Below are 12,185 nucleotides of genomic sequence, written 5' to 3'. Positions count from 1 at the left end.
GCATCTCCTCTTCCATGAATGATCCGCAATATTTGGCCTACTTAACATCTGAATTGAGATTACGGCACCATTTTAACAACAGCTGATCTGAATCACATGGAACCTTTACTGATCCCTTCCTATGGCCTTCCTATCCCTTCCTATGGCCTTCCTATGGCCGTTTCCAACCGTAACTTGATAGAATGAGCTGGAATTGCCACGACGAACAGATACTCTTCTTCAGAAGTAGGCCCTGGCTGTATTTGCTATTCCTTGCGAAAAGGGTAGCCCTGGACTCTTAAAACAAGGTGAAATGAGGAGCTTATGGTGAATGACACGTCATGCGCTCAGATTTCAAAGTGAGAAAGGGGAAAGTGAGGAGGGTCTCTTCTGGACACATCTACCTTGCTCCACCAACCCAATGGTGGCACTGGAAGCTGCTGCTGCTGCAGACATTGTGGCGGGAGCGGTGGTCTGTCTCCCCACTGTTAGCACCAGGATGGGAAACAAAGAAATAAAGGACAGCAAATAGGGAAAGGGACGGGGAAAGAGTTAGAGAAGATCAGAGAGAGAGAGAAAGGCAGAGGGAAAGAAAGACGGGGAAAGAAAGGAGACAAAGGAAGCAGAAAAAGATTAGAGTTAAAGTTGAGATGTAGAGACGTGACTATTGGTAGCAAACGTGCATTCACTTTTACACAATCCATGGATCTTTTCCATCTCATCAAGGATTATTCCTATACATCTTCTTTCTCTGCTCTGTCAGGGGACAACGTATGCTGGCCACAGGATCAAGAGTTCTGTAGCCTGGAAAGGATACTTTTAATGCTGTTGAGCCTTACGACCCAAGGTGAGGCACAGAAGGGTGGGCATGTCATCAGAACTAAACTATGCCATCAAACCTAGCAGGAATGGGAAGGCGGGTGGAATGTTAAAGAAGAATTCTTACTGTTGGGTGTGAGATTGCTAGAGAGTCGTAAATCATCATGCGGTGCAAGAAGAAGGTGAGCTGTGCATTACTTCTGAAGTTGGGTTTCTGGAGCTTCTTTGGAGTGTTGAAACACTAAGATAACGTAGTCTATTTGGCCTTCTATATTGTCTCTGAATTTTCCTTCGTTATGATTATAGGAAGCTCTTGACTGAGGAATCGCTTAGCAACGGAAAAGGAAATGCCAAGTTTGGAGACCTCAGAACTAGCTAGAGACACTGTTCACTCTATAATTATGCGACTGCAGAAATCTCTGTAAAATTTGGCAGTTGTTGTAGAATTACTTGGGGGGGAAAGAAGTTGATAACAGAAGACAGGTTCATTGTACCCATCACCTGTTTTCAGTGAGCATCAGGCAGGGATTGAATCAAGTGGGTTCCCATCTAAAAGCCCAGGATACTTAATCAGTCCCCATGGCAAGAACAGGCTAGGAATAGAACTAAAAGGCAGTGGGTGTTGTTGTTTTATAACTACAGATCATTCCTCCTTTAAACACCTTTTGGACATCTTCCTTTCTCTTCCTCATCATCTTCAAAATGCCACTGCTTCCCAGTCACTTGGTCCATCAACACCCAATTTCTCCCCAGGAATTCCAAATTCCACAAAAAGGTGGTGCAAGTTCTGGTTCCTGAATGAGTCAAACCACGCTTTCATTGTTGGTGTTAGAATAATCTATTATTATTTTTTACAAAGTCTTACTGGGTGCGGGTCGTCCCCCCCGGCTTGTAGAATTTGGGTTTCCTAGTTGCGGAATATGGATTGTGTCATTGTTGTTTGCTGTAAATTCATGAGCCCTTGATGGGGCCCATGAACAGTGATGGGAAAGAAAGCCCTGCAGGAGAGTGAGGAGGGAGAAACAGTGTGAGTGGGTGGATCCTTGCTTGAGGAATCTACTCAGCCATCTTACACCCTCTGTTCTCTTTCAAAATGCAGACACTTTTGTTCACTTTTCTAGCCAGGGACAGCTGCTCGTCTTCCCTGCAATGAGAACACTTTGCTCTTTTAGAAAGTAAACGCCTCTCTGATTGATCCAACGATGGTAATGAACCAAAACAGGAAATACAGTGGGGTAGGAGGAGATATTGTACCTCTGGGTTTGAAGGCAAAACCAACCAGAAAAGTTAATAAACCAACCAGAAGAGTGAATGTGCCCTCGAGGAGTCCAATCTACTATTCTATTACCAAGATTTAAAAAGAAAAAAAGGGGGGGATACCCCAATGAAATTGATAAAGTATTGGAGTTGCAGGAATAGGAAGGGGCCGTCGTTCAATGAGGAAGGACAACAGCTCAGTGGTAGAGCACATGCTTTCCATCCAGAAGGTACTAGGTTCAAATCCCTGGTCTCTCCAAGTAGGGCTAAGAAAGAATCCTGCATGAAACTCTGAAGAGACACTGCCGGCCAGTGTCGACAGTATTAGGCTAGATGGACCAAATAGTCTGACTCAGTATAAGACAGCTTCCTATGTTCCCATATAAGAGTGCCGTTTCAGGGAGAGGACGAAGCGATTTCAATGGGGCAAGATTCTCAGCAAAGTCCAAAAGGCTCTTGATTATATTCAAGATTAAATTGCAGTCAAGTTGGGTAACTTAAGAGATATGCGTGCTCCTGAGGGATATAATGACATGTCGTCTGGAAGGAGGGGGTGGGGGAATGCCTCTCTTCCTCAATGGCGGCTTTGAGTAGAACATACTGGCCATGGAGGTTGGGTGGGGGGGAGAGAGAGAGAGAGAGAGAAAGAACCCTCTGGTAAGCTTGCATTTCTGCAAGATTGGGGGTCCTCAGTATATGGCCTTGACTCAAACTGCTTTGACTGGTTGTGTTGTTAAGGTTTCAGCAGGGGAGGAAAAGGAAGGGAGAAGGGGTGTGTGTGTGTGTGTGTGTGTGTGTTGGTGGGTGGGTGGGTGGTTGAGTGGGTGAGAGAGACCAAAGGTCAACAGGAAACGAGTCAGTTTTCTTGAAAGAAAGCCTGTAGGAGTGCATTCGAGGGCACGCTCAGTTTTCGCTGCTATTGGTTTTATGTGCAGAGACGGACTTGACATCCTGTCAGCGAAAATAAATTAGTTTGTGTTCTACTCCTGGTTCTAATATATAACTTTCCACATCACAATACTGCCATGCCAGAGAGCACCAGGATAAGAAGCAAAAGAGAACAGATGTCACACTCCAAGGCTGAGGTTAATTAACACAATCTATATTAGTGGAGCAGCTTGGACAGTGGTTGCCTTTGTGAGGGCCCAGCCTTAAGATTACCTCAGTTAGAAGGAGTTGTGCATTTCTTTTAATTAAAGGGGGAATGGAAACTACTGAGGTGTGAATATTTTTCTTTTCTCTTCATTAAGCAAAGCAAAGCTCTCACCTGAAAAGTTTCTTGTTGCCAACATAGTGGTAAGAATTGCACCCTAAAAGAGAAAATAAAAAGAGTTTTCTTTTAAAAAAAAGATGTATTTTCACAGGGGATTTTTAAAAAAACAGATTTTTAAGTACAATGGAAAATTCTTGAGATAAAGAGGGCAAGAGAATTTAGTATGATTATGTAAATCTAGGATGGGCAACACTGAGTGAGCGAAAACCATTTTCTATGTCCTACATCTCCCTTTCTAAAATGGCCCATGATAGGCCTGGATAGAGATGACATTTAATAGAGATGTCCTCCTTGGTCTGTTCCACCTAGCTAAGGATTCCATTCACTGACAATGGTCAATACCCAGAAAAGGACATACAAAAAATTAGTTAAGATGCTGTCGACTGCTATCCCCTCAGGATACTCGGGATACTTAATATTTAAAATATAAAAATATAATTTAAATAAGACAACGGAAGACCAGGTTGCAGCAGTTCTGAGTTTTAGCAGTTGATGCTGAAGGCAACAGCTAAATTTTAGGAAATGTTGAACGCAACATTTATCTGCAAATGTTTATGGGAGTTGTTGACTTACAAAGCAATCTGATGGATATTTTCCCAGGGACTAAACAGTATTTCCCCTCCTGAGGCTGTAGACATAGCTATGACCTCAGGAGGGGAAGTCCAAGTAGGGATTTTCTCACACTTCCACACCGCCTCTCCTGCCAGCTGCTGCAGAACGCACCGCGGCGGCTTCTCTTCCATTTAACAGCGTCCTTGGAAGAGGTCCGAAGGGTGAAAACAGGGCGTTCTGGTGGGTGGGGGAGAGGAGGAGACAGAGGATCTGCAAGATCCGTGACGCTCTCTGTCTTTTGGCTGTGCCTCTGGATGAGTGAGAGAGCTGTCCGGGATCACAAGCCCACCTAGCTCTAATTAGAAAATGGAGGTACGAGGTGTCATAAAAGTCTCTCCCACTGTTCCTGTTCTGACTGGCAGAGCATAGGCTAGGTAGAGGGCTGAGACTCCTCTGTCTATGGAGCATCAATCCCTTAGAATTGTGCTCCTAATGGACATTTGTAAAAGCATATTATTTATATATCCCATAAAATTATTATTATTATTATTATTATTATTATTATTTTAAAAAGAAGAAAAATACTTCAGGGCAAAAGCAGAGTGAGTCAATCACGCTCTTTACTGGTTCCTAACTCGTTCAGCCTTGAAACGTTACAGACACCATGTCAAATAAATCAGATCAGTTAGTATAAGGCCTGGAAATACCAAAGATAAATGCTTGTGCCATTGAGCCATCCATTGTAATGCTGACTCTTTTCCTACACAGCTCTATAGAATATAGGTTAAATAATTTGTAATAGTCAGATATTACCTTATTAGGTCATTAGCACATAATTACAAGGAATAGGGTTACTTTTAGAGAAGAGCCAGATCTGAAAACCTCAGTGCTTAACTCCGCTCTGCCGCTCCTCACTCCCCCAGGGTAATGATTTTTGTTTCATGTCATGAACAAGAAAGGGATTGGGAAATTTATCCTCACCTATGTCATTTTGGTAAAAAGTGTGGTGAGTAGCTTTAATTTGTTGCGAAAAGCAACAAGGAGCCAGCCCAGAGACAGAGGGCTGCTTCACACGCTACAAAATTCCACGGAAACCATCTATTGATTATCGCGTGTGACAACTGCTCACACGGGTTCGCGGCATATACACACACTCGGGGAAGCCATGGCTGGCAGAGGGAAGCTACACTCCTCCAATAGCCACCTGCATGTTATTTCCTATAACAGGGATGAGGAATCTCTGGCTCAGGGGACAGATGCACCCATCACAGAGACATTTAATCTCATCTGATTCACAGGCGGCTCCTTCTCACTCAAGGGACGGGCCAACAAGGAGAGTGGGCCATTTGGCAAAGCTGCCGGAGCATCATTTTGAGCATTTTCCAACAGTGACATCCAACCACCCCCCATCCAACTTTCCAGCTCCATCTGAAATGTTCCCTATTACAAGAAGCAGGTGTGTATCTTCACCCGCCTTCCGCTCCACAGGTAGTTACACTATTGTTCCTGTGGGTCAGTGGATCCCAACATGAGTAGCCAGAGCTTCTGGCAATACCCCCAGGGTGATCTTCCTAGGCATTACAATAGCTTTATTTATTTATGATATTTACAATACAGTTAAGAACGTATAATGCAAGTATTAATTCATATTTATGGGTGCGCTAGTTTTTCTATAAAAGAGCCTCGTGTGGTGCAGAGTGGTAAAGCAGCAGTTTCTGCAACCGAAACTCTCCCCACGGCCTGAGTTCGATCCCAGCGGAAGCTGGTTTCAGGCAGCCAGCTCGGGTCGACTCAGCCTTCCATCCTCCCGAGGTCGGTAAAATGAGTACCCAGTTAGCTGGGGGAAAGGTAATAATGGCCAGGGAAGGCAGCGGCAAACCACCCCGCTATAAGGCCTGCCAAGAAAACATCAGCGAAAGCTGGCGTCCCTCCAAGAGTCAGTAATGACTCAGTGCTTGCACGAAAGGTTCCTTTCCTTTCCTAGTTTTTCTATGGTACAATTGCCCTTGATGGGGGGAGGAAGGGTTCCCTGACCCAGTTCTAAGCAGACGTGCCAAGCAGGAATTATTTTGCAATGTATCAAGTCAGCCTTAAAGAAAGGATTGTCATTATTACCATGGAAGGAAAGAATTTTTTTTTAATTATACACACACACACACACACACACACACACACACACACACACACCCCTTTAGGCCCTAAAAGGGCCCCCCAAAGTGGCCAACATAAAAACACAGGAAAAATGCATTAAAATATAATTTAAATAAGAGGACGGAAGACCAGGTTGCAGCAGTCCTGAGTTTTAGAGTTGATGCTGAAGGTAACAGGTAAATTTTAGGAAATGTTGAACAGGAAGAAAGGAGGGTTGTGTCACTGTTTTCAGTTGCAGAGGGTGGACAGGTATCAAGGAGGAAACGTCTTAGAAACAGAGACACACATACATATACAAGTAGACAAATTGGGCACATCGGTGGTGGAAGTATAGATTGGGAGACCTTAAGAAGAGTGACCCAAGAAGCAGAGGTGGCACTGAAGACACAATGTGTCACAGAAATCAGAGGAGGAGTTGAAAAGGACAGAATGATTAACAATGCTGAAGGTGGTAGAGAAGGAAAGGATGGGGGGGGGGCACTTAAGAGTCACGAAGGGTCAATAGAAACCTAAAACCAGCCTCCATGGACTATAAGAAGCAAAATCCAGATTGAATGGAATTGGGAGGACCACAAGTGAAGGCTGTGGTTATAGATCACATGATCAAGAAGGTTGGAAATGTAGGAAGAAGGGAAGAAGATGATGGAAAAATGGAACAGAGTATGGAATAGAGGAAAGAAGAGAATAGAGCAAGGGAATAGGGAGGTGTTGACTGGAATTCATAATGGGTTATGCCAGTCTTTGTTTTGAAGAAGACGGCAGGATTATCACCGACAGAGACCAATGAAGGACAGCTACACAAGAAGCTTCAAGGGGTGGCTTAGTGATAGAAAAGAGGTAACAATGGTTATGAGCAAACGAATAAGTCAAGGAGGAGAAGATGACTTGCTTGTCATGGAAGAGAGCAGAACTGTAGGCAGAGAGACAGAATCACAAGGACAAAATCACTTGAGTTACAGGTCTTACAAAAGAGATGGAGCATGGGACATGTTTCCACACTCACGTCTTTCCCATAGTTCCTGACACAGCCCATCTCTTACCTTGAGCTTCCTTCTGGCATTGAACTTTTTCAGACACTCTACAGTCTCCTGTCTGTGCATCATGGAGGCCACCGTTGAACGTTGCTGTAAAAGAACAAAATCAGAGGGGACAATGTGAGCAGAGTCTGGAGCTTTGGACTTAGCATCAAAAACGAACACACAAAGGAAAGAGAAAAGCGGCAAAAGAAAAGGTGGGGGAGAGAACCTGAGCCATGAAGCCACATGGCAGCGAACTCCATAGTTTAACTAAGACAGAAGCAGCAGTGATACTTACACAGACCCATGGATGTTTCAGAGCTTCGTGAGCTGTGATTCTCTTTGCTGGGTTGATGGTTAACATCTGGTTTATGAGGTTTTTTGCTTCAGGGGTGACTGTGTCCCACTCAGGAGAAGGAAACTGAAGATAAGAAGATGTTATAGGAAGGTTATTTTGGAGGGTATATCAGTATTAAAGGTTGAGGGATGCTCCCATCCAACAAGCCAGCATTTCCTTTAAACCCGCAAAGCAGTCAAATGCATCAGGGACAGTTCCAGGGTGGCCCAGATTTGCCCAGCCAGCCAGATTGCTCTTATAATTGCCACATCACAGATACTAAGCAAATGTAATGAAGGCTGTGAGGCAACTGAAATCTATCAGTATAGCAATAACACACGATTACCCCTTTTAGCCATTTCATTATGTGTTATTTCTACAATTTGTTTATTAACTTCTTGAAAAAGCAGAATTCAAGTTTTAGAAAACAAACAAAAATCTTAAGAGCACACATTTTAAAAATGCACTGCTCTTGTGCTGCCTCCATTCCTCATAAGAGCCAAACAATTTGTGGCCCAGGAGACATGTAAAGTGTCTCCTGACATTTTGGGCAGTATCCAACTGCACAATTCCGTTAGTGCGAATGATGTTACGCTAGCGGAAACTAGGTGCTGAACTACGCACAAGCAAAGGATCCAACTAAAACTATGTTTGTGCACGCGCAGCTGCGCAAGCAGTTTTGCATTGTGCTTGTGCAACACATTGTGCAACCGGTTGCACAACTGCTTTGCACCTGTTGAGCAATGTGGCTGTGGAACCGCTTGAGTAAAGGCCAACCGTTTGCACAAGGGTAAGATTCAGCAGAGCTCTGGAAGTGCTTTTTGAGTTTGTGGAATGTCACCATTGGATATTGTCCTTTGCTTTTATTTATTTATTATTTATTTTTTATACCACCCAATAGCCGAAGCTCTCTGGGCGGTTCACAAAAATTAAAACCATAATAAAACAACCAACAGGTTAAAAACACAAATACAAAATACAGTATGAAAAGGCACAACCAGGATAAAACCACGCAGCAAAATTGATATAAGACTAAAATAAATTACACTCTGTGTGTGTGTGTGTGTGTGTGTGTGTGTGGTACAGGGGCGCTCTGAATCTGATCAGAGAAAGAGCCCTGCAATAGGGGTGTTTTACTGTTTTCCCCTGGGACATCCCTGCAGGGGAAAAGCTATCAGATCTACATTCCTTTTTCCCCCATGGTGAAAAAAAGCAGTAGGAGCACATGATTTTAATGTGGAAAACAGCTCAAATGGAAAAGGTTACTTTGCAGTTCATGTTAAATGAAAAAAGTCAGGAGAGGCTTCTAGTGTGTCACAACCAGTATCACTCTAAAGAGGCTTGTACCAGAAAATCAATGAAAGCTACACTATGTCCATACATGATGAAGAGCACCTTTTCTCAATGCTGGTTCTGACGTAACTGATGGCAATCATCAGGTGCCTTATTGAAGCATAAGCACAACATGTGGAAAAGTTATGCTGTACAATTTTAACCACATCAGATTTCCCCAGATGACTTCTGTGAGCAGAATGCTGCTGCTGCTGCCGCTGTTCACAGATTTGTCACTAGAAAAGTATGTTACAGAGATAAGTAATTCCCATGTACAGTATATGTGCTACATGCATTTTCTATCTTCCGTTGTTCGCTCCCAGCTGCCAGGATTCTACCTTCCAGTTATGCCTTCACTGCACATTTGCCACGCTCTGTGCTGCACCAAAAAGTGGCAACACTTTGCATGACATTGGCCCAGTTTTAGCTGCAAGCAGGAGCAGCTAAACAAAACACGGGCCTTCTGGTTTACCATTATTGTGAACCAGGAGCTCTGGCTTTTCTTTTCCCCTGACAACAAACCACGGCTTATGACTCTGGCATGACGGGGAGAAACAAGCCAGGATTTCTGGTTTACACATAACAATAAACAAACTATGAACTGGAAGTTCCTCCTGAACCTTGGCTTATCATTACATCCAAACTGGGCCACAAGGTTGGGCCTGTTCAGACAACACACTAAGCCATGGTTAGGCCACTAACCCTTTTGCAGCAAATGGTTAGTGAGCATGTTTAAACTGTGATTATGTAGCCACCATGGTTAGGAATGGTTCACACAACATGCTAAGCCATAATGCTTAACCACAGTGGCTTAGCGTGTCATCTGAACAGGGTTGTTGTGTGGTAGGTCTGAAACCACCAATAGCCATCATGACATTACACGAGAGAGAAAACTAAAGTTCAACTGCTATCGTTGGGGCTTTAAAATTAGCAAAGCCTCTGATTTCAGTGACGGTAATTCTGAACTCTTCCTTTGGGGCCTTCCTGTGTCGGTGAAACTCAGAGCACACTACCAACGTTTTTCTTATAAGTTGGAGCTTAAGAATCTGAAATCTGTTTCAAAGAACAGTTTGCACAGCTAGCAAAGGGGAATCTGCAGAACAGATGGAGTCATACTCCTATCATATTCCATCAAAGCAGCAGGAGGTGAAGCATTCTGGTACCTAAAACAAACCCCACACCCGTTCCTGGGAATGCAGTCATTCTGTCATTGCCAACATAACCAGATCAACGTGTGTAAAAAAAACCAAACCCAAACCAAACCAAAAAAGGTCCAGCACACAGAGAGGACAAGAGGAAGTGCCAGCAAAGGAATTGGCATGGGAAGAGCGACAGGAGAGAAAAGGGAAGAGAGGCTGCCCAATCCCATAAAGCTACGGGGAATGGATAGAGAAACCCACAGCAGATCCACACAGAGGCTTCGGGACGCCCTGAAGGCGCTTTAGGGCGCCCCGAAATCGATGATGTACACCCTACCTTAACCATTCCAAGAAGAGGCGGAGGAGGAGGAGGAGGGGGAGGCGGCCCCGCATCGCCCCTTGCGGGGACAGGATGAAAGTTGCTGCGCCCGGCGGCTTCGCTGGGGAATCAGCTACCGCCCACCTACCCGCCAGCCTCCTTTTGCCGGCGAAAGAGCCACCTGGGTCATAGAGCTCGACAGAAGAAGCCGGCAGCGGCTCCTTCCGCCAAGCTCTCCGACCCGAGTGGGCCTGGGTGGCTCTTTCGCCGGCAAAAGGAGGCCAGCAGGTAGGTGGGCGGCAGCTGATTCCCCAGCGAAGCCGCCAGGCGCGGCAACTCTTCATCCCGTCCCCGCGAGGGGCGATGCGGGGCCGCCTCCCCCTCCTCCTCCTCCTCCGCCTCTTCTTGGAACGGTTAAGGTAGGGTGTACATCATCGATTTCGGGGCGCCCTAAAGCGCCTTCAGGGCGTCCCGAAGCCTCTGTGTGGATCTGCCCCCACAAAACCTGTGCCCTGGGGAAACCTGTGGAGCAAAGCTCACAAGGGGGTTGTAGTGGGAGAAGGTCCCAATGCTCACGAACATCTCTGGGTTTTCGTGTGTGTGAAGAATGAGTCATTCCAAGGCCAGGATCTCACATGACATTGCCCTGCCCCGTGTCTACAAGGGAGCCAGGATGGTGAGTTGCACAACCCTTGCCAGCACGTTCTTATTTTCTCTTTATTTTTCCAGGCATTTTAGGAACTGTTCCGAGTGCTTTTAGATCTTTGAACACTTTTATCCTCCCTGCCGGTTTTATATTTGGTATCACGATGCCCTGCTGCTGGTTTTATCTGTCCTGCTTTGTTCACAACATTCTGTTGGCCTCTTGTATATTATGTTTTTAATTTGCATACCAGTCCAAGAAGTTTGGTTCTTGGGTGGTTTAAAAATGTAACGATAAATAAACCTGGCTACTATAAACACAGAGTAAGGTGTGTGTGTGTGTGTGTGTAAAAGAGAGAATGAGTGAACAGAAACATGACTTCTCTTCAGGTTTTTGATAAAACTGTGGAAACTTCCTTCCTTTTTGGTATCTCTAGGAGCGGAGGGGTTTATTGCACCGCATCAAAAGCCCAATGTCTGCTGCAGAAGTGAAGATCTTTCAGGTTGGGTGCAGATGCAGAGATAGGCAAATCTGTCTAGCTAGATCAGGGGTGCCCCACACATGGAGTTCAGCCCTACTCACTGCTGACATTCGGCAGCATTGGCAAAAAAAAACAACCAAAAAATCCAGTAATTTTGCTTTTCAAACAAGGCGGGGAGGGTGCACGAACCTTGTTTTCAAGCAAAACCATGGAAGGGTTGGGTTTTTATTTTTTTGCCCCAGTGGGGCCGGTGGGACTCTCATAAGCCGCAGTTTGCCAGTTCAGAGTAACAGCAAACTATGGTTTGCCCTGAAAAGGAAAGAATCAGAGGGTACAAAGGGGGACAAGACTTGTTCACATACATAATTCACAGTAGGTTCATGGTAACTAGGTACACATCCACCATACTAATCTCATTTCATAGCATGTGTAGAGCTAAGAGCTTGCAGGCAGGCAAGCTCCAAAGTTCTTCTGACACTCAAAGCCTTTGACCACATCAAAGCTTTTCCAAACACGGGTGTGAAGACATGCCAGAACGGACACAAAAGCATGTGTGTGTGCAGTAACTTAAAATAAATAAAATAACAGATGCATCCTCAAAATGGGTTTGGCCATCTATCACCTTTGGGAAAACGCGACGCAAGAGGTCATCCTCGTGATGAGCACGTTAGGTGAAGGGGTGGTTTCATCCGCAGTGGGCAGATTTCAAGCAGCTTCATGGAGTAAGTTTAGCAGCTCAGGCTTTATGAGCCTGAGCACATCGCTCACCATACCTGGAGCCCATTTGCTCACCTGTATTTGGCTTCATCATCAGCCCTGTCTGTAGTACGGCTGGACATAATCTGAAAGGTTCCTCTCAGGCTGCAGGAGAGGGATGGGATGGGAAG

The 12,185-nt window shown here is 45.0% G+C and overlaps 1 protein-coding gene across 12 annotated transcripts in view; it reads right to left on the bottom strand.

Annotated features, from left to right (window-relative positions):
* CAMK2B (calcium/calmodulin dependent protein kinase II beta) overlaps window positions 1-12,185 on the bottom strand; it is a 202,055-nt gene that overhangs the window by 47,019 nt on the left and 142,851 nt on the right. For 7 of the 12 annotated variants that reach the window (XM_063139573.1, XM_063139581.1, XM_063139577.1 and 4 more), the window contains exons 10-13: window positions 7,346-7,468; window positions 7,072-7,155; window positions 3,323-3,365; window positions 384-464 (exon numbers count right to left, since the gene is read on the bottom strand). In XM_063139573.1, the coding sequence (XP_062995643.1) occupies window positions 384-464; window positions 3,323-3,365; window positions 7,072-7,155; window positions 7,346-7,468 (331 nt within the window). The remainder of the gene's footprint in view (window positions 1-383; window positions 465-3,322; window positions 3,366-7,071; window positions 7,156-7,345; window positions 7,469-12,185) is intronic. The other 5 variants (XM_063139582.1, XM_063139575.1, XM_063139574.1 and 2 more) reach the window with 1 other exon arrangement.

The sequence above is a fragment of the Elgaria multicarinata genome, chromosome 12 (genome assembly GCF_023053635.1).
Source record: "Elgaria multicarinata webbii isolate HBS135686 ecotype San Diego chromosome 12, rElgMul1.1.pri, whole genome shotgun sequence".
In the NCBI taxonomy this organism is placed as follows: Eukaryota; Metazoa; Chordata; class Lepidosauria; order Squamata; family Anguidae; genus Elgaria; species Elgaria multicarinata.
Note: the sequence above shows the minus strand (reverse complement) of the source record. Positions and strands in the feature narration are given on the sequence as shown.